This window comes from Catharus ustulatus, chromosome 1, assembly GCF_009819885.2.
Source record: "Catharus ustulatus isolate bCatUst1 chromosome 1, bCatUst1.pri.v2, whole genome shotgun sequence".
Classification (NCBI taxonomy): Eukaryota; Metazoa; Chordata; class Aves; order Passeriformes; family Turdidae; genus Catharus; species Catharus ustulatus.
This window is the reverse complement of record NC_046221.1, coordinates 122,007,477-122,029,285: the sequence shown is the minus strand read 5'-3', so window position 1 is coordinate 122,029,285 and position 21,809 is coordinate 122,007,477. Positions and strand designations below refer to the sequence as shown.

Below are 21,809 nucleotides of genomic sequence, written 5' to 3'. Positions count from 1 at the left end.
ATTATTTATAATATCTGTTCTGAGTCTGGCCTGTCTCAGTTTAAGGCCGTGTGCTCTGGTCCCCTCACTGCCGGCACGGCAGAAGAGACGAGCCCCCACCTCAGCATCGCCTCCAGTCAGGGAGCTGTAGGGGATGACGAGGTCCCCTCTGAACCTCCCCCTGAGATTTCTTTGCTTTTGTAGGGCTTAGACTCATTCGTGTGTCCTTATTATTATAGCTATCATTTCCATGAAGAAAAACTACGATTTTCTGCTAATTTTCCTTTTTCTTTTTTAATTTTTTTTTCCCTGCTGTAATAAAGCGCTCTCCACTAACGGCCTTGTGCCTGCCTTGTTCTGCATGTCTGCCATGGATGGGCGAGCTGTGGCACATCAGAGCCGGAGAGACCACATCACCTGTCCTACAGTCCAGCACCTCCGTGAACCTTCTCCCACAAGCAGGCATCAGGAGCAGAGTTTTTATCCTGGAGAGGCTCCCCTGAAGAAACTATGATGTAAAGTGTACCAGTGACTGTCCCAGAACAAGCTCAGAAAGAGGCTTTCGTAAATCAGTTACCATGATTACCCCCTCTTTGTCTTATTTAGAGTATGAACTTCCTCTAGCATCAATTTTCGGTCTTTCCTTCTTCATTACAATTCTTTGACTGTTGTCAAATCTTGTTCATCATACAGATAATTAAATGTGCTGAGTACCCTAGAGCTTCTCTTCACTTAAGAAGCCAGAGCATTCAGTAGAGGAGTTGAGCAGTCCTCCAGCACATAAGAAGGAGGTATGGTCCTACCTGCAGTCTGTTTCTCCTGCCCTCAGCCAGTCCCAGTAGTTGCCAAGCTCTTCTGAGAGAAAGCTTAACTCATTGCCCCAGGAGAAATCAAATCCACCAAAACACATGAATGCTTTTCTGCTGGTCAGTGAACCATACTAGCAATAAAAGGCTCTCTCAAGCATGTGCCAGAGCAAGGGAGTGTGTGGCTGGAAACAGGAGAAAGGACAAAGAGAAAAGGAGGAAATGAGAAGGAAGGCTCTTTCACTTCATTCTGGCACTAACAGGCTGTTCCATCATTTGAACTGCCTGCACAATCACAACCCTAGTTAAGCTAAACAGAAATTTTGTTGCAATATATATTTTTCTGTTGTTGTTGCAGTATATTTCCCAGTTCATGATTCTCTCCAGTTGCCAGCATCTTTGATGAGCACCACAGGGACTGAAGCCACAGCAGACAGAGGAAGAGCAACTCTAACTGCTAAGGAGACTCCAGTTTCTGTATCCAATAATCAGGCAGACCTGGAACCTTCCTGCATGCCACTACCTGAACCATTGGCTGCTGAGTCATGCAACTACAGGTCATTGAATACAAATGAAGTGAAATCTTAGGCTTAGGTTATAAGTTCACAAAAGTCCTGTGTTACATGTCTTCTGAGCCAGGAGGAAGGGAGGGAATCTAGCTCTAGTTTAATAATGACAGATGATTACTGCTTTAGAAGTGCTAAATTTTCTATGTAGCCAAAGGAAATTCTAACGTAACTGCAATGAAAGTTTTAAAATTGTGTTCAGACAAAGTGTGTCACTCTTCATCCTGAAATGAGCTCAGTGCAGTGAAACCCTGGACCCACCCTGTAGAATGAAGAGCACTGTAGTGTTTCTGTAGCATGGAAATTGCAGGTGAGTGGCTGAGAGTTTTCCAATGCAATTCTGCTGGGTGCCAGTGCTGACAACCGAAGGGTGGTGTTTTCTTTTGGTTTGACGTTGAATGCTCCTCTCATTGCGAAGACCTTTTTCTCTCCAGAAAGCTAGGTTGCTATTTGCTGGGTTCTGCATTACTTTATATCTCTGTGGTCTTTCAAGACAGGCTGCTGTAATCCAGGGAGCAGCCTTCTCCAGTGGGCATCAGACTTGCACTGTCAATGCAAGCTCCCTGATTTTACCCACAAGACTGTAACAGATGTTCATTTTCTTTATGATGATGGTTCCATATGGTTTATTGCTTGTTGAGCATGCAGTGTGTGCACTATTGCAGATAATCTAACAGCAAGCAAAGTCCAGATTATGGGCAATAGCTCTGGCACCATTTCCACCTGCAGGACATCCACCTTGGTATCAAAAGTGGATCTTATCATCCTCATCTCCCAATGTATTGAGAAACATGATTTCAATAAAGATTTTGAAAAACTGTGTAAGGCTGTTTCTTCTTGCTTAAGAACAGCTACTGGAAAGAGAAAGATTACACTTTTGTACTGAAAAGCTTTCTCAAAATTGTTCGTTTAAATATAGGACCAAAACATAATAAACCACAAGGATAATTGCTGAAAAATGGGCATGTCTAATCTGTGTAACCAGTGCAGTTTAGCATGTCTCAGGGTCCTCATCCTTCAAACACACAGACCAAAGACATTTCCAGCTACTGGTCTAATCTCATTTCCTTCTCAGGGAAACCAAATCTTGGAAGGGGGTGGCACATGCCTCAGTCACTCTGTGACATGAACTGAGCACCTGGGACAAGGGAGATACTTCTGAGCCCTGGAGCTTGGAGGGGAGCAGAAGGGCCAGGCTATATCATTCTAAGAACTCCATGAGACTGGGGAGCTCTAAGGAGTCAGAGGTGAATTGCCCAGATAAATGGCTCTAGATTAGTTCCTGAGGTATGAGCATCTATTGTTTGAAAGAAGTGAAATAAATAGCCAAGTTACTATTCTTTAAATTAGAATATCCATGGGCATTTGTGATAATTTTCCATCATCAGTCTACTGTTTGTGAGTTTTTTGCTGGTCTAGCGCCAACTTTCAAAGAATAAAAGAAACCACCCACTGATTGGTATCAGTCTCAGCTGTGGTAAAAATCTTAATAAAATAATACATAATTATTACTGAAAAATTCACATTTCTCCTTTGAAGCTGAAAACAAGTTGTGCTTTTGTTTGTAAGGAAGCTCTCCACCCATTCCAAAATGAGATATTATTAGTGGTTCACTCAAAACATGTACAAATTATGCAAGATAGCAGCCTGTCAGCACTGGGAATGGAAAAATCATATTAAGGTGGTTCCATCCCTGGGATAGTTATAAAAGAGTTAATGGTTCATGCTCTAAGCCAGGTAAAAGGAGTGTCCAGACATGTTGGTTGTATTTCTAGAATGAACTTACCCCAAACCAGCTTAGTTAACTGTGGGGCTGCATTGCACTGAGCTATGCCTCTAGACTTCATGTACAAGAATTTTTGTACTTTCTGTATGGAAAGAAGAATTTCAGCATAAACCCCTGTTATGCAGAAGAGATTACATTACAGGAGGTTTTCCCCAGTAAGGTACTTAAACATTATAAACTGCTAGGTCACTTTTTTCCTCATTCCCTGTCCATATTTTACTTTTACCCACGGGGTGGATGGCACTCAGTGAGTTGTTTTCCACTGTTCAGTTGGCAGTTTCATGCCCAATTTCCTGTCTACTATTCAAACTCAACTCTAAAGATGGAAATACTAATGTTGTCACCATCCTTTCTAAGCAATACTCTAACATCTGAGTGCCGTGCAAACAGTTGCTCATTTATTTTCTGTCATAATTCCTGGGGTACAGGAATTCAGGCACTCGACTTGAATAAGCTCACAATGCATTATTCTGAACTTTCAGTTCTACAAACTCATGTCTCATGTGTGTGGTTATACAGGACATATTTTGTTAAATTCCCACCTTCCCGACTTCACTCAGGATTATGTGTGTCCAACACTTTTGCAGATTAGACCTAGAGCCTCCGTGGGGAAAAGAGAAAATGAGCAAAACACAAGAACTGCTTTGTGGAGAGTCTGGAGGGAGGAGTTATTTATCACTGCAGGAGAGCTTTGGGGCAGAGATGAGAGCAGCATCCAACTCCACAGCCTGACAGCCCAGGGTGTGAGCAATAAGATGTTCCTCTGTCCTCCTCATACATTAGACACCTTCTAACCTTTACAACAGATCAAGAAGAGGTCCTGCAGACAAGAAGCTCCTTCATGCATGACCCTGAGCCAGTCCTAAGAGACAGGAAAGAGAGCCGAGGAAGGGGTGGATTTGATCTCTACGCAGGCAAGTTGGAGGAGTGACAGTACTCTTCCTGTGCCTAATCCACAAGTGGGATTTTGCTGGAGAGGATTTAAATAACCTGAACAGTTCTTTCCTACCTCTGGCGTACACATTTCAGAGTTTAAAAATCTATAATCTTTGTTTTCATATTGTAAAGACTAGACAGGCATAGCTGAAATAAGGTGTATATTTCACAGTAATTTTTTCTGTTTAACTTTTCCCAGGGATTCAATGTCTTTTCCTTTCTCCTAAATTAACATTTTGTATCTTTATGTTAGATACAGTCTAGTTCAGGCCAAGGTTGTGGTCTAATATAGACCATGTTTCATGGTATAGATGAAGTAGGAAACAAGACAAAAGGACATCTTGGAATCACAGAAGAGTCTGGGTAACAAGAGACCTTAAACATCATATAATTCCATATTCCGCTAGACCAGGTTTCTCAAAGCTCCATCCAACCTGCCCTGGGCACAAGGGCTTGTGGCAAATGCAGCATGAAAAATCATGAGCTGTGATGCTCGTGGGAGCCTGGCTCTTTGTCTTAAAATACCACCAAGGATAAATTTGAGCAGAGATCTGCATCTGGGACGGAGTGGTGGGACAGAGGTGGACAGTCCTTTTGCTCTGCTCTGGCTACTGGGGCTGTAACCTCTGGAAGAAGAGGCAAAGGAGAGCAGAGGCCAAGAGCAGCTGCTCCAGCAAGGTTCACTAGTGGCACCTGTTGGAGAATTTTTGTGGTACCTTTGAGGTGAATTAAACACACCCTTTGCTTAAATATAAAAGAAGTTAATGAACAACGCCTCAGGGACAGTCCCATCACAATATGCAGTTCTGCATGAAATCTGCAAAGATGCATCACAAACAGATTCCTTATGTACACAGTACCAAATCCAAGATTATTTGCATGGGGCATCTCCTGTGGATCCACCCTTCACCATGCTCTGCTGCTCAGAGTTTGCTCCTGAGCCTGGGTCCCTGAGCACTCCCATTCTAGGATGTCTGCAAAACAAAGCTGAGACTGTTTCTTTTCACCAAGGGAAGCTTCACTCTCTTGGAAAAAGTCTGTTCTGTCTCTGGCATTCCTGCTTCCAGCCAGTTTAACCCCTCCTTGTCCTCCATGCCAGATCATTCCACTGTCACACATTACCACTGCTGAACAGTTATAATCAGAATTTCCCTTTTATGTCTGTCACCACTGGAAGTCTTTAGACCAAATCAAAAAGTTTGGGGGAGACTGTTGTGGGAATTTGAATTGCTGTGAGCAATCAGGAGATGGCTCATCCAAAGGCATGTGTTGATGTTGGCACAGCGCCCTTACTTTTCTGGGGAGCTGTCTCCGTGCTGACTCAGCAAGTCAAATGCTTCCCCTGGCTCAGGAGTGGTTTTTGGCAGTCTGCCACTGCATTTCTGACCATACCAAACCTGTTTGACTTATGAGACCAGTCTTGAGCTATATAACTACTGGAGTTATATAGCTGCAGTACATTTGTCTATTTGTTAAAAAAAGCAATAAATCATTCCCATTTATAAACTGAACAGCTGTTTAAATGCTTGTCTTTTACCTTGTCCTTTTGTCTTTATCTTCCTGTTCTCTGCAACATCTGTCACCCTCTTCCATTAGCTTTTTCTTCCTGTTACCCCATTCTTTTTGTGGGTTTTTTTTGTCTTTGTGATTTAATTTTTGTCTTTCTACCTGTAGTTTGTGTTTTCAATTGTAAAGCAATGCTGTAAGAGGTAGATCACTGACCATTGCATATTTAGGTCAAAAATAATATAAAAAATAAAGAAATAAATAGGTAAAATGCAATATTACAGCAACTCTGGTAGTGGAAAATTATTATTACCTGTTAAAGACATATATATTTTTTTCTAAATTAGCAATCTATATTCAGTTGCAATTCAGTTTTCTTAGGCCAGAAGGCTGATTTACATGTAAAACCAGTGACTGTGCTTTGGAAAGTTTATTTAGTCCCATATTCTTATCTTTTTAATCTAATCTGGACAGTTGAACAGCCTTACAATTTGAAATTAGTTTCATACTATGTCTGTTACACCACCATGCCTTATTTTTCCTTTCTTTTGCACAATGAAGATGTTGTTCACTGCCACAGTTTGCTTTCTCAAAAAAAAAAAACAACCAAAGAAAACCAAATGAAATGAAGGAAGCTTGGGCTCAAAGAAGTATAATTGTGAACAGGAATGTATCACGGAAAAGAATTGAAGTGATGACTGGCAAATTTCTTCTGCAATATAGAAAGTACTCACTCTTCAATCTTGGCTGTATCATCCAATATTGTATTATAAAAAGTAGAATAAAGTTGGAGGAAAAAGAAATCTTTAAGGAAATCTAGCAGTAGAAGAATGTGTATTTTTCCTTGGAAGAGTAAAATGTGGCTCAGTTGCATAACTGTGTGCCCCACACTTGTACCTGTTTGCATTTTGTACAGACCACGGAGGCTCAGTTCTCCATATCTATATACAACCATTCTTGGCAAAATTTTCCATACCTAGGCAACAGGCTTGCATAAATCCACCAGGAATGCTCTCAGAGGATGATTCCTGTGTTTATGTGTAGAGCCAAAAGAAAAGTAATAAGATTCTGAAACCAGAGAAAAACTGTTCAAGAAAAACTGTGCTGATGGCCTCCACCATTTTCAAGCTGTGGATCCTTTCCAGCTGTAATGTTAATCCAGCTTCTCCATTTTCTCCAATCTTTTGGGGGAAATCCAACTTCTACCATCCCAAAGTGGCCTAATAGCTGCTGAAATCATGATCAAGGTGAAGTTGCTGGTGGTTTGCAACAACTTCCATCCTCTGTCTCCCCTTAGACCTTTAGTGGCCATAGCTGAGGAAAAAAAGTCCCCACTGTGACTGCAGGTGCCAAACTGGCTCCCAGCCAGAATGTCATCTTGCCAGTAAGGTGGTGGACCCTTTGATTTCCTTTCACACTGGAGCGATGGATGTTGTCCTTGCACAGGTGATATCATTTCAGGAACATAAGGAGCACAAAGCCAACCCCACAGCAACCTGATGTGAGGTTTGCTAAAGTGTCCCAAATCCAGATTGCAGGACCAGAGTGATACCAGCACTTGCATAGAGAAGATGGAAATAGCTGTAAACAACAGAGAGGTTCCTAAGATGCCACTCCTCTTACAGAATAGGTACAGGTGTCACTGAATCTCCATGGCTTCTAAATGCAGATGTAGCGTGAATTGTGAGTGAGATGAAGGAGGGAACATGAAGTAAGTGCTGCACTTAATGGATGCCTAACTCAGGCAGTGAATCATATAATCATAGAATGGTTTGGATTGGAAATGAGCCTTAAAGAACATCTAGTTCCAACCCTGCTGCCATGGGCAGGAACATCTTTCCCTGGATTGCTCAGAGTCCCATGCACTCTGGTCTTGAATACTTCCAGGGATGGAGAGTCCACAGCCTCTCTGGGCAACCTGTTCTTTCTTCCTCATATCTAATCTAAATCTACATTCTTTCATTTTAAAACTGGTACTGTTTGTCTGATTGCTACATGTTTGTGCAAAAAAGTCCTTTTCCATACTTCTTGTAAGCCCCCCTTTACATACGGGAGGGATGAGAGCAAAAGAGCAACTAGTAAGCTACAGGGCAGTGCACCTCTTTTAAAAGGGGGAGAGGCAGGGGTAAGGAGAGAGAGAGAGGGGAAGGAAGGAAGGAAGGAAGGAAGGAAGGAAGGAAGGAAGGAAGGAAGGAAGGAAGGAAGGAAGGAAGGAAGGAAGGAAGGAAGGAAGGAAGGAAGGAAGGAAGGAAGGAAGGAAGGAAGGAAGGAAGGAAGGAAGGAAGGAAGGAAGGAAGGAAGGAAGGAAGGAAGGAAGGAAGGAAGGAAGGAAGGAAGGAAGGAAGGAAGGAAGGAAGGAAGGAAGGAAGGAAAAGAGTATCAACAGAAGAAAAGCAAAGGGAAAGGGATGCAAAGTGAAACAGAAGGTGCTGTCACATTCCCTGCTCCATCTGCTGGAGCAGCCCAGAACAGCTTGTAGGGTTCACCCAGACAATTGGATTGCAGCAATCTTCTCCTGGCTTGTTACATAACTACCTTTCTTCAGATAATTATTTGGTAGCAGTGAGCTGCAAAATTTTTGTAATCACATCTGAGATTTGATTTCTCCCTGTTATGTGTTTTGAGCACCTGCATTTTCATGTTTAGGTGTAACAGGATAATATAGAAGCTTCTGTTTTGTTATGAAATTATACCATACAACTCAACTCCAGAGTTTAAAAGAAGAAAAAATTAAGAATTGCATTGCAGTTCACTGCCCTGGATGAGTGGTAATAACTCCTCATGATTTATTTTACGGCCATTTCCTTTTCCTGCTTGGATTCCCGCATCAGGGTTTTTTTGTCTCCACTTCTATAATTGCTCTCTTTACAGTTGCTCTTCTGCAATACTTAGAAAAAGGTAACTTTCATAAATTGCAATATTCCCATTTGTTACTTTAATCATAATTTTAATAGTTCACTTTTCTACAGTTTTAAGAAAACTGGTCAGAATGCAACATATTATTAAAATATTTTCATTCAAGTAAAGGATGGTATTTCTGGTTGAGATTTAGTTTCTAATACTAAAGGGATAGTAAAGGGAAGAGTGTGGCATAGTAAATCCCAGGTCTGATAGGAAGGTTACCAAATTTCAACCGATATTTCTAAAGAACAAGGAAAATCCCAGAGAGGAAATGAATTGATATGGCACAAGTAAATCAAGTCCATTATCTGATATATAAGCACACTCAGAGGATACTCTGAGATAAATATGGAAATATTAACTTGGTCATTAGAGGAAATATCTATCCCTTCTATTATTTAAACGCTCAGGGGCAATTGTCCTGAAACAGGATGCAAATAAACCCAGTTCCCAAGCCTGTCTAATTTTATAGCCCATCAGTGTTGGCCATCCTAATCTAAGTACAAGGCATTGTCTGTGCAGATTGCTTCATCATGAAAAAAATGACAGACTCAAATACATCACAGTGATATCAGATTACACAAGAATTCTACTTATATAATCTGCATACAATCTACAGAAAAACAAATATGATGCTGATTTTAAAAAAAATATTTTTAAGTTTTTTTTTTAAGGGAACATGAACAGGCCATTTTCCTGGAGTCAAATGACTCACAAATTCTGCAGAAGGCAGAGTATAATGCAGGCAAAGTCTGCCCTCTTAACAACCATGACAGTTGTTAAAATAGAGCTGTGGAGTGATACTGTAGTAGCGTGAATTTATTTTAGATTGTGTAGATCATTAAATAATTAAACTATGGCATTATTCTTTACAGCATCTTTGATATAATTTCACTCATATTCTTTTAGATGGTCTATTATAATTTAGTTATATAAGACTTCCACCTATTCCATTGACCCAGGACACCTAGGGAAAAGGTGACTCCAGCTAGGGATCTGCTGGAATTATATCTGGAATTGCAGTCTGTCTGGGGAAGACACTACATTCCTGGCATGATCACTTGGTAACAGCAGCTGGTTTATGAAGGCAGGCCAGGCAGTGTTGTGCCATGGTGTGTCAGGTCTGTTGTTGTGAGGGGACACGGCAGCCAGTGTTCTCTTCCCTGTGCCTGGAGCATTGCTGCTGCAGTTCAGTTTGCAGACATATGATGGCTGTGCCAAGTCAACACTGTTGCTGCATAAGGACCTTCAATTTCTGGACTGTCCCTACAGTACAGGATCCTGTGTGCTGACAGCCATCATTCCTCTCCAAAAACAGATGGGTTTTGTGGCTGGTGAGGAGCAAAACCTTATTTCTTGTTCTGTTTAACGTTTTCAGTGATCCTGAAAGAGTCAGGTTTTCAGCTTGGGCCCCAGAAACCTCAGTGATCTTACCCAGCTTATCTCCATATCTTCATTAAAGTGATACTTGATATAAATACAAAGAAAGATGCATAGCGACATGGAAGAAATACCATTTTTATTGTACAGAAACAAGAAACAAATACTGATTCTCAGAGTTCAGTGGTTGCTGTAGAACACAACACACAAGTGCCACACTAGGAGGTTTACCAGTAGGTGGTGACATATAATTATTTATTAGCTATCTTCTGGCTGCAAAGGTTCTGAGCTACAAGCAGCTTCACTGTGCAACTTCTTGTTTGAGCTTTCCTTTCATATTGCTCCAGCTTTCTGAGATCTCTTTTACAAGTTTCACAGCTGCAGAAGTGCTTCATAGCTGCAATTGCATCTTCTGGCTGTAGCATGCCAACCTGCTCCTGTTCCGTGAACTGCAGGGCTGCCTTCCCCCTGCTTGGTTTGTGTGGTTTCAGAGTTTTTTGTCTGTTGATGAAAGAAAATAACCCAGTTCTCACAACAAATGCATGAGAAAAAAAAAGTCAATCCTTTCTTTATAGTGTGAAGCTCTTATTTACTTCCCATCAATAAATAAGTTTTAGAGTTAACTGCGTGGAAATCTGCTGTTTACTGCCAAATGTAATCAGCAGCCTCTCCTAAGTCCATTACATGCTTTTGCACATCAGTGCTCTCAAGTTATGAAGACATCAGTAACCCTGGAAAAAAATTATACCTCTTGGCTTGGTCTATCTATTATTTTCTATTAATTTAAATACTATGTGTGGGTTGTGACTAATGAAAACCCTATAGCTACAGTATATGAGATGAAGCTCAGATTTAGATAGTGAGCAGCTCTGGAGCAGCAGGAGGAAACAAGCCTTAAGGCTTCTCTCAGGCTTCAGGGATCACCACAGAAGTGAGCTGGGCCTGTTTGTTTTATGGGAAGGGTATTGGCTCCATGGAGGACACAGCCCAACTTACTTCATGTGCTGGAGTAGAGGTGATAGATAAGAGTGCCCCGGCAGCCTCTGCCCACAGCAGTGGGTGTATCTGGGTGAAAAGTGTCCTGGTGCACTTTGGGGGAAAGTGGTGCAATGTAACCACACATCAGACTCAACACAATTCCTGTTCCTGAAGGCATGAGCAGACCTTGTGAGGCTGCCAGGCTGGGCTGATAGCAGAGCTAAATGTGCCTTGCTGGGTGAAATGTCAGCACACTCTCTTGCATCCACGTGCTCTTGAGCTGGTCTTTCTGAACTGATTCTAGCTCAGTGTTCATTATCAAAAGGTCCTATTAGAGCTCTTAAAAGGTTTTGCATTTTCTAACTACTATTTGATGTGTTGCTGTGTTCTTGACCCATGTTCAAACCTGCAGTGGCAAAGGCTTATACATTCAAACATATGCAGTGCTTTATTCTTGATGCTATCACTGGCCTGAATTGAGTCTTGAGCCCAAGTTGTGTCAGTTTTTCTCATTAATATTCTTCTTACCATTTACACAAGGGGTTTTCTTCATGGAACCAAGTCAGTATATTTTTTCTGACTGCACCCATAACTCTTGTGGGCCACCCTCTTGGGCTGGGCAGGACAGCCAAGCTGATACACAGCACACAAAGTGCTGCAGAAAATGTGCTGTCAATCCATGGAACTACAGTAATTTCACGCTTATAAGCTGCACTGAGTATAAGATGCACTTCTGGGTGTCAGCAACTTTTCATTTTTTGTCCATATATAAACCGCACCTGATTATAAGCCGCATGTTACAATACAGAGTGTGATAAAAGGTATCTGTTCTATCACCATCTGTTGAGGGTGGGGGTAGTGATCCTTATCTCAACGGCAGATGTTCTGCTAATGGGCCATCCATTGAAACCAGGTGGGGCATTGTTCTTTATCTTTTCACAACCCATCCTTCCTCCAGCCAGTCATTTTCTGCTAATGGCCCATTGAGTCCCACTGTGGGACTGATAAAATTACTGCATCCCATTGGAAGTTGCTCCAGCCAGGGGGAAGAGCCCAACATTTCTTACCAAGATAAAAACAGAGGTTTTGGGACACTAAGGGAGCCCCTTTCTCCACTGGACTCCAGAGGAAAACCGGATTTCTCCACATCACCACTGGACCTCTGGAGAGAAACTGCACCTTGTACAGGAGCACTGCTTCAACTGAATCACATCTGTCACTGCAGGAGGATGCAGCCACCATTTAATGGGACTGCTACCAACACCCTGCCTGACGGGGGTGTCAGGTTGTACTCTGACTTTGTCAGGGTTTGGAGTTTGTTTCTTTGTAGTACTGTATTTCTATTTTAATTTCCCTAGAAAAGAACTGTTATTCCTAATTCCCATATTTTTGCCTGAAAGCCCCTTGATTTCAAAATTATAATAATTTGGAGGGAGGGAGTTTACATTCTCCATTTCAAAGAGAAGTTCCTGCCTTTCTCAGCAGAAATCTGTCCTCCAAACTAAAACAGCAACTTTTCATTCTTTGTCCATATATAAGCCGCACCTGATTATAAGCCGCACTTTGGGTTCGGGCCAAAATTTTAGTCAAAATGGTGCAGCTTATAATCGTGAAATTACTGTACATGGGGCTTTTAATCCCTGCTGTACAGACTGGTGGCAACTGCCTGAGCTCTGTCTGTGGGAAATAGTGTATTTGTCTGAAGAACACCAAAATACCACACCAGAGCACCAGGGCACTCTACTGGTGCTGCTGAAAAAATCAGGAAAGCCTAATGCTCACATAATATAAATGGCAGGAGATTCACACTTATCATCTGCTAAATTTGGAGGAGTATCTGTGGCAGACAAGACTCCTGTTTGCCTTTATCACAAGGACAAAAGTCACAGACTGCAGCCTGTTGTAATACAGGCTGGCTTTGGGACTGTAGATTGGCCTATTTAAGACATTCCTGAGAGAAAAAGCAATTTTTTCTGGTATGTTGCCAAGCAGTTCCTGTGCTCTGCCTACACCTGGTTATACTTTTAGAACTATTATATATGTACAAAGCAGAAAGTGAAAGAAGGTGGGCAGCTTTAGAGAAGTTACTGCTGCCGTTTGCTGGCAGCAGGATGCCATTTATAAATGATGTTTTCATCACATTGCAGCGTGGAGGGAAAAGGCAGTGTGACTGGCAGCTCTACCTAGTGCAAAACAAGGTATGGTGAGGGGACACAGGCAACTGTTGCTGGTTAAATGTGATTCCTGTTGTTGGACACAAAACTGACGGTAACGTCTGACTTTCTTTTTCTGTGTTTTTTGGAGAACATATGCAAAAAGAATTAGACACCAATATAATAAAATTATTGTTTTTGTTTAGGATGAAGAAATCACAGGATGAAAACAAAGATGACGCCCAGAACTGAATTTTTCAATAATGCGAACAAGCAGAAAATGGGAAAACAAGGGTTTTATAAAGCAATTATATAACAGTAAGCTAAATTCAGCTGATGAAAAATAAGTTTTTATAGGAAAATAAATGAAACACCTGTGCTTAAATGAAAATGGGATAGAGGACTGGAGCTGACACACAAAATGAGCGATTTTTAGATGAAGTGAGGGTAAACCACAATGCTGTAAATAAGGTTTATTTCTTCAGTACAATAACTTAAAAATTGACTCAAATGTAATGGCATGTGCACAGCTACCCCATGCCTCACTGCCTGCCCTGGTTTGAAGCCAGGACAATATTTCCACCTGCCACATTTTCATGTCAGTGCCTTCAGTGTAGTGTTCAATTGAAGCAGCAAGATGTCCAAATCTTTACTGTTTTAGCACACAGCTGTAAGGACACCAACAAAAACTGGTATAAAAGTGAGACTGAAAAACCTCTCTGTTCCTCTCTTAGAGACATATTAGGCCTTGGATGACTAATGAAACATCATGATACTTGAGCTGCCTCCTTAATGGCTTGATGCCAGGTCTGGGAACAATCCAAAGTTTGAATTCTCATAAGTCAACAACAGAAAAGAGAAAAGATTTAGTGGGAAAATAAAAGGCGATCCAAGGACAATGAAAAAAACCCCAAACCAGTGTGATTGTCTGGCTCTACTTTCTTTTTCTTCTATGATTCACTGCATGATTCTGTGAAATCATCCAGTGATTCTTCCAGACCAATGTTGTTAGAGGAAGTAAGTCCACCTCCGCAGCCATCCCTTTGCCCAGCTGCTGAACGCCGCCGTTCCCTCTCGCAGTGGCACACCAGAGCCAGGGCAGGCACAAGGAGAAGGGAGGGGGAACAGGCTGGCAGCTGAAGGGCAGCACAGGCTGCAGCCGCTGCTTAGCGCAGCCTGAAGCTCCTGGACACCGGTCAGTAACCATTTCATAGATTGCTAAACTTGAACTATAAACTGCAATTGGTAAATATGCAGGATTCATCAAAATACACCTGGCTAACCTTCAAATTATCAACTATTACAGCTGTTTGGTTACTTTGGAACTGCAACTGCTGCGTGACATTAGCTCAAGGCCAGATCTGCAACTGTCTGCATCAATCCAGGGAAGATCTCTGCAGAAAGGTGACAGAACAGAGAGGGAACAAGCTCTCTCCAGAAATGGTTAATCAATACCTTGTTAGGTTGACTCAGTGCCATTAGATGCAGTGGTGTACCCACTGTATATAAATTGTGACCTGTCTTCTGTTTCATTCTCAGTCACTTCTCCTGCTGTCCTGGTAGTTACCCATTTTCCACTTGGAAGCTTTTGGGTATTACCAGAAATGTTCCTAGCATCCTGGATCTGGGGAACTGCAGTAATACTCTGTTGTGTGGCTTGGTTTCTTCTAGGGAGGAGGAGAAGGTAAGGACTCTTTTTGTAAAAGCATCTCAGTATGCCTGGCCTTTGTTTGTGTCAATTATCCAAATATCACTAAAGGAACTGTAGTCAGAACACATGCAGGATAGCATAGACAATGCTGTAGTTTGGTCTTTTGAGAGATTTATGTTCCAATCAAATTTTTGTGTATTAACTTTGCAATAATAGTGTAATGATGCCTAGAGGTAGCTGTAGATACAAATCTATTCATAAGCAAGGTAATTAAAATATGAATTCTGTATGTCCTGGTTTGCTAAAGTTCTCAGCTGTAATTTCACCTGTATTGTAATCACAGTGAAAATCTACTTATGTGTAATTATAGTTTAATACCTACTTACAAACATTTCTATATTATATCTAGTAATGCAATTTAATACAGGTAATATTTATGTACCATGTCTATTCCTTAAAAACATTTATGCTACTGACACAGTCACATAAGGAGCAAGTAATTTGCTTAACTCTTCTTATTTTTTAATTTCAGCAGTAATTTTTGTGTTTTATTTTAAAAAGTTTAATTTAAAAAAGGTGAAAAACAATTGATTTAATTTACTGTAAATGCTGAAATATTATATGAAAGTTATTTTAGCAACCATGATGTCCTTACACATTGTTTCTAATCAAAAAAGAAAATATTTTAAACATGTGCTTCACTTTAAGTATCTGCTTAATTTAAAGCATTTGCTTGATGACACTTTGTCTGAAAGACTAGTTCTTATGCTTACTGAGGATCATAGAAAAATTCCCATATTTTTAGAAAGATCTGGTCTATTAATGGGATATGCCAATAATAACAACCCTTCTATACTAAAAAGTTTCTTTGCTTGGTATTTAAATTAAATTGTGGATAAAATTGCCCAAAAATATAACAGACAGTATCAGTGTGATGAATTAATTATTCATGTGACAATTTCATAACTGCATGTTAGCTAATGGCTCAAATTTTGCATTTGAACAGGTGAAAAATATACCTCTGATCCAAGGAAAAGAAAGATGACATAATCAAACTGTGTCTTGTTATGTCTATTAATAGTAGTTTTTTCTTACATAGCTTAGCGCTTGAAGGGGAGAAAATTACTTGTAAACAAACTACTTATTTGGGATTTTTTTTCTTCATTTGTTTTTTACATTACACAAAGCCTAACACCAATATTTTTCATACCTGATAATCCTGGAGAAGAGTTATTTATGCATAATTTGAAACAGCTTTTGTTTGTGTTTTGCAGGCGGCAAGGTGAGCCACCGCTTGAAAATGGATTCCTTCCATACCTGGGCTGTGCCTTGCAGTTTGGTGCCAACCCCCTTGAATTCCTCAAAGAAAAGCAGAAGAAGCATGGCCACATCTTCACTTGCCATGTAGCAGGGAAATACATTCATTTCCTCACTGACCCTTTTTCATACCATGCATTGATGCGCCAGGGAAAATACTTGGACTGGAAAAAATTCCACTTTGCTACTTCTGCCAAGGTACTCCTGGTTTTAATATCTAACATGAAAGTATCTGCTGACATACCCAGTTAATCACTGTAAACATAACTATGCCTTTGAAATAGGATTGGTTTCGTATTTCTGCACTTTTACTGGTTTAAAATATTGCAGTCTTTTTTTTCCTCTTCCTAAATGGAAAAGAAATTTTCAGTGATTTGGATTGTTCTAAGACTATGCATTATTCTAAGACTGTACAATATTTTATTATATTATTATCCCTCCCTCTAACAAGCTATGAAGTTATACTTTGGTTTTTGTTTCTGTTAGAATTTATCGTAATTTAATGACAGGCCTTACTTATCATGCATACAATTTATTTTGTGACAGGCTTTTGGGCATGGTAGCATTGACCCAGCAGAGGGAAACACCACTGAAAATTTTCATCAGACTTTCATTAGAACCCTTCAAGGCAATGCCCTAGATGCCCTCGTTGAAGCAATGATGGAAAACCTACAGTATGTCATGCTGCAGTCAAGAGCACCTAAGCCTCAGTCTAATGCCTGGGTGACAGAAGGACTTTATACCTTCTGCTGCCAAGTGATGTTTGAGTCTGGCTTTTTAACACTTTTTGGTAAAGAATTTAATTCAAATAATGACAAAAACCTATCATCAAAGCAGGAAACTGAGAGAGCTCATATCCTTAATGCCCTTGAAAACTTCAAGGAGTTCGATAAGATTTTCCCAGCTCTCGTGGCAGGGCTGCCTATCCACCTCTTCAAGAGTGCCCACAGCGCACGTGAGAAGCTGGGAGAGGCTCTCCTGCACAAGAACCTCCTGAAGAGGGACAACCTCTCTGAGCTTGTCACCCTCCGCATGTTCCTGAATGACACCCTCTCTACCTTCGATGACATGGAAAAAGCAAAGACCCACGTGGCAGTGCTCTGGGCCTCTCAGGCAAACACCATTCCTGCCACTTTTTGGACCCTGTTCTATCTTCTTAAGTAAGTCCCAATCCTTCTTGTTCCCAAACAAAAGAAAATGTTTGTCTTTCAGAAACCAATTTATTAATATGGGCCAATTCCACTTCTTGATATCTCATCAGTGATAAAAAACTGTTTGCAACAGAAGCACTGTGTTGTTCTGGACTTCCACAGAAAAGCTCTTCACCCATCTCAGAACAGGAAATGGTAGCACACAGCAATTCTTTAGAAGCTTTTTTTGTTTTTGTTAAGAAAGAGCACTCCAGGGCAATACTACACTTTGTCAAGAAAGCTTTGGAGTAAATCTATATGATATGACATTAAAAATTCTAGTTGCAGTCAAAACATTAATTGTATTAAAGGTTACAAATATAACTAGACATTTTTAGACCATCTCACTAGAGCAGGCAAAATGAGGTTTAACTTCATTATTGTTTTCACAGACACTTAATAGAAAGTAATTTATATGTTGATAGATCCCACTGAAGCTGTACTGTAGATTGCACCTGCTGAGCTTGTTGCTCCTGAGACAAGTGCACAGCTCAGATAATAGTATCAAATGTCCATTTTAGAGTGGGCTTTTGCAGATAATCTGATTCAGCATAACTAACTCTGAAGTAGGTGTCTGAATTCCTAATGCTTTTACTTATCATATCTACTTGCCATTGTTAATTTTTGAAGTTATTTAGTACTTTTTGCTCCAAGAATGTATTTGCTTTAGGTTTTCTGGACTTGGAGTCTTTTAACACTCTGACTCTGTGCTTTCATCAAGATACTATTGCACCTTCTTTTATTGTGTCTATATATTTCACCATAGCTCATATATTCCACATCTGAAAGAAATGCTGGACAGTGAAGGGTACTATGTGGGCTCTTAGTATTAGGAAGATTCTTTTCAGCTAGACAGAATATTGTCACATCAGCCAAAATAAATTATATCATAAAACTGATCTATAATCCTTCTCCTAAACTTTCTACCTGCAGAGGGGCTATTTTCTAATCTTACAACTGGCTGTTTTTTTCTTATTCTTGGCATTGCTTTTTAGTGACAGTACTCTTTATTTCCTGAATTATGCACATCAGTTCTGTCCCACTTATCATTGCAGACAAAATCAAATACCTGGGGTTCCTTTCTTTTTTTTTTTTGGCTTTGAGGTTATCATACCTTTGCCAAGACATGAAAAAGTGGAACTACAGCATTTTGCTGCAGGATTTTCATTTTAAAAGGTTGTACTTGTCAGCCAACAAAATAAATTTTAGTCAGGAGGAAAGTTAATAGCAAAAACTCCTCTTAAAGAATTTTTAAATTTTAAATTACATTATATCTTTGCTCTTTCGATTTTAGGAGTCCAGAAGCAATGAGAGCTGCTACCAAAGAAGTGCAGAATGTTTTGGAAAGTGCCGAAGAGCGTATCAGTTTAGATGGCAAACACATTTCTTTGAACCGAAAACAGCTGGATAATATGCCAATACTAGGTATGATTATTTTATGCAGAAATCACACTAGAGTTTCCATGGTCTTCTATTTGCTACCATATAAATGCTTGCTATGGAATTCCTATGGAATTAGTAAAGAAACAGTAGAACAGGAAACTATATGTTTCTTAGCAACAGCCAACACAACCGGGCTTCCCAGTGTCCCAGGTGGTACTGATATTATCAAAATTCACATGAAAAGCACTTTTTCATGGGTAATTCCATATCTCAATAATCCTAACACAGACCCATGGATAATTTTGAAAAATATTTTATTTGGTTATGTCTTTAAATCAAATAAAAAGGTGCTGCCAAAACTTAAATCCCTATTCTGATCATGTGAAGCAATGTTTTCTAACACCATTACTTCTATTTCCTCTTAACATTTTTCAAATTATAAGCACATTTTTCAGAAGTTAGAGAGAGTTTTGATAATGTTGCCTTTTAACTACTGTTACTTTAAAAAAAAAGCTAATATTAAAACAAAAAATTCCCATATTACTTTTATTTTCTGAGTATGGGTTTCTATATAGGACCACTTAAAGCTTCAGAAAATTCTGCTCATTGCACTGTTTCTTTTTCTTGTTATGTTTTCAGTTTTCACTGGTTTGGTCTTTATGCCAGAGTGAAAATGTATCTCACCTTTGGACATTCTATTTCATCAACTATAAGCATTTTTTAGGGGAAAGGAGATTAGGTTCTCAGTGGTATCTGCAGAAGGGATAGGAATGCTTAAAAGAAATGAGAAAGACACTTTCTTAGGCATTTAGAAAGTTAATATTAAACTATTTCTTCTAATAAATTCAGGGTTTGATAAGGGCTCTGAAATAGTTCAATATCCATGATCTCCGTGTGTGAGTATGCTGTTTCCATGGCAATCATTCCATGGCAATCATTCCTTGTCCTCTCCCAACAGACAGCATCATCAAGGAGGCGATGAGGCTCTCGAGTGCATCCATGACCTTCCGAGTGGCCAAGGAGGATTTCACTTTGCACTTGGAGAACGACTTTTACAACATTCGCAAAGATGATATTGTAGCTCTTTATCCTCAGCTGCTGCATTTCGATTCAGAAATCTATGCTGATCCCTTGGTAAGTGTTTTTTTCAAATTACATTAAACTTGGCACTCTGGCAGAAGTTAACAGGCCTTTAGATAATGCATTTATTGGGATGCCCCATGGCTGGTTTTCTGTTGGACAGGAAGTCCATTCTTACACCTGAAGATGTGATAATAGGAAAGAGAAAAATAAAGGTAGTGCAAGCAGCATCTGCAAAACATGTTTTAGTGTAACCAAAAGCTGTGCTACCAGCCCCAGACAGCTTTCTACTTACTGCCTTCCTCAGTGAGGGAAATCAGCCTTATGAGGTCTTTGAAAAACAATAAGGATAATAGTTTCCTAAAGGCACAGAATTGGAACTCTTCCAGTTCTTCTTCTGCTGCATGGACAAGAATGCTGGTTACAATCCTTACTTTTAGAGGAAGGAAAGGAGAGTTAACAGCAAAGAACCTGGGACCCATGGGGGCTTGGTGGTACTGTACAAAGCTTACTGCTGGAGACATCTTTTTCTCAGCCTGCACTTTGTGTCTTAGCAGCTTCATCTGGTTTTTGGAGGTATTCAAGGAACTCTTTTGTGTGTTTAATTGCAGACATTCAAATACGATCGCTTTCTGAACGAGAAGGGAGAGGAGAAGACCGACTTCTACCGCAACGGTCGGAAGCTGAAGCATTACTACATGCCTTTTGGGACGGGCATAGCAAAGTGCCCGGGCAGGTTATTTGCTGTCCATGAGATCAAACAATTTTTGACTCTGATTCTTTCATATTTTGAGATAGAGCTTGTGGACACTAATGTGAAGTGTCCCTCTCTAGATCAATCCCGTGCAGGACTGGGTATTTTGCAGCCATCCAATGATGTAGATTTCAGGTACAGGCTGAAATGTTTATGAAGATGTATTTTGCACTATGTACTAGTAGTACATAAATACACTGTTTAGACTAACAGTACTAAATACACTGTATACCATATACTTTATATATTTTTATACATTTTATGTATATATGCAAATGAAATGCTTCAAGTCTTGGGAGAAAATCTATATGAAGAAGTTAGTTCACCATTTTAATGAAAAACTTGCACCTGTACCAGTGTGCAGTGGGTTTAATGTTCTCTTTTGATGCAAATGTCTCCCTTTTTACCAACCATTTTGAAAGGCAACTTAAGATTTGCTATTGTGTATATACAGCAGCACCTTTTTTTTTCTACCAGCAAATACTTTCCCACAAGCAGAATTTCATGAGCTAAATCATAATAATTTCAAAATTGTACCACAGTTAAAATGTATTTTTTTCTATAATTGAAATGTTGGGCGGTGGGTGGGTCTCCTCACAGGTGAAATAAAGTTTTTGTTGTATAAAGGCAGATTCACAGTGGGGAGGGGAGAGTTTCCTGGGGAATTGCATTTATGGTTTTATGAAAAACTAGAAGAAGACTTGAAGAAACCTACAGAAATGTTCACGTTCAAGTGAAACTGCAAAACTTGTAACATATTCTTTATAAGATACTTATTTTTAGAAAGTGCTAACTGTGTTAAAATAAATTATATTGACTGAACAAAATGCATCTCTAGACTGTTTGTTGTTTTAATCTCTTAATATTATCAAAGGTTTATGTACTCATCCAAAGCTATCCAAACCAGTTTAAAACTAGTCAGCTCAAGCACCAATATGCAGATAAATAAATATCTATCAGATATTCACCAGTGGTTCTGGTTGCATTTAACCTCATTGCCTAAACTCCCTATTTCCATAAGCCTCCTTAGGTCTTCCAAGTCTAATTTCAGTAAAATTACCATGGTTAGTAGTACGCACACACATTTTATTTTCAGAAGTGGCATGTCCATAAAGAACAATTGCTTCAGGGTTAATATAATTTGGTTGTCTCTAACATCCCTGTCCTTTTCTGCTGCAAATGACAGATGTATGTATGTCACAAAAGTCCATTTTTAATGAATTTTCTTCGGGCTGAAAGAGAGAGCTCTCTTATAATTTGTTGATGAAAAAAACAAATGGACTTAAAACATTGTTTTTATCCTGGTTTTTTTTCCAAGGACTTATGGTCTGACCTTTGTCCTTAACTCAAAAGTAAGCCTCATGAGCGAAGATGAGATACAGGACTATTTGATATCTTCAAATTTCACATTCTGACAAGCTATCCAGCCTAGCTGATAGATAT

The 21,809-nt window shown here is 39.8% G+C and overlaps 1 protein-coding gene across 1 annotated transcript; it reads left to right on the top strand.

Moving 5' to 3' along the window:
* The first annotated feature begins 14,149 nt into the window (after positions 1-14,149).
* LOC117001585 (cytochrome P450 7A1) lies at positions 14,150-21,136 on the top strand. The gene is made up of 8 exons (XM_033070015.1): positions 14,150-14,186; positions 14,298-14,395; positions 14,531-14,675; positions 15,917-16,157; positions 16,506-17,119; positions 18,444-18,574; positions 19,491-19,666; positions 20,224-21,136. Exons 3-8 carry the CDS (start codon positions 14,596-14,598, stop codon positions 20,521-20,523), a joined length of 1,542 nt encoding a protein of 513 aa, XP_032925906.1. The 5' UTR covers positions 14,150-14,186; positions 14,298-14,395; positions 14,531-14,595; the 3' UTR covers positions 20,524-21,136.
* Positions 21,137-21,809: the final 673 nt, after the last annotated feature.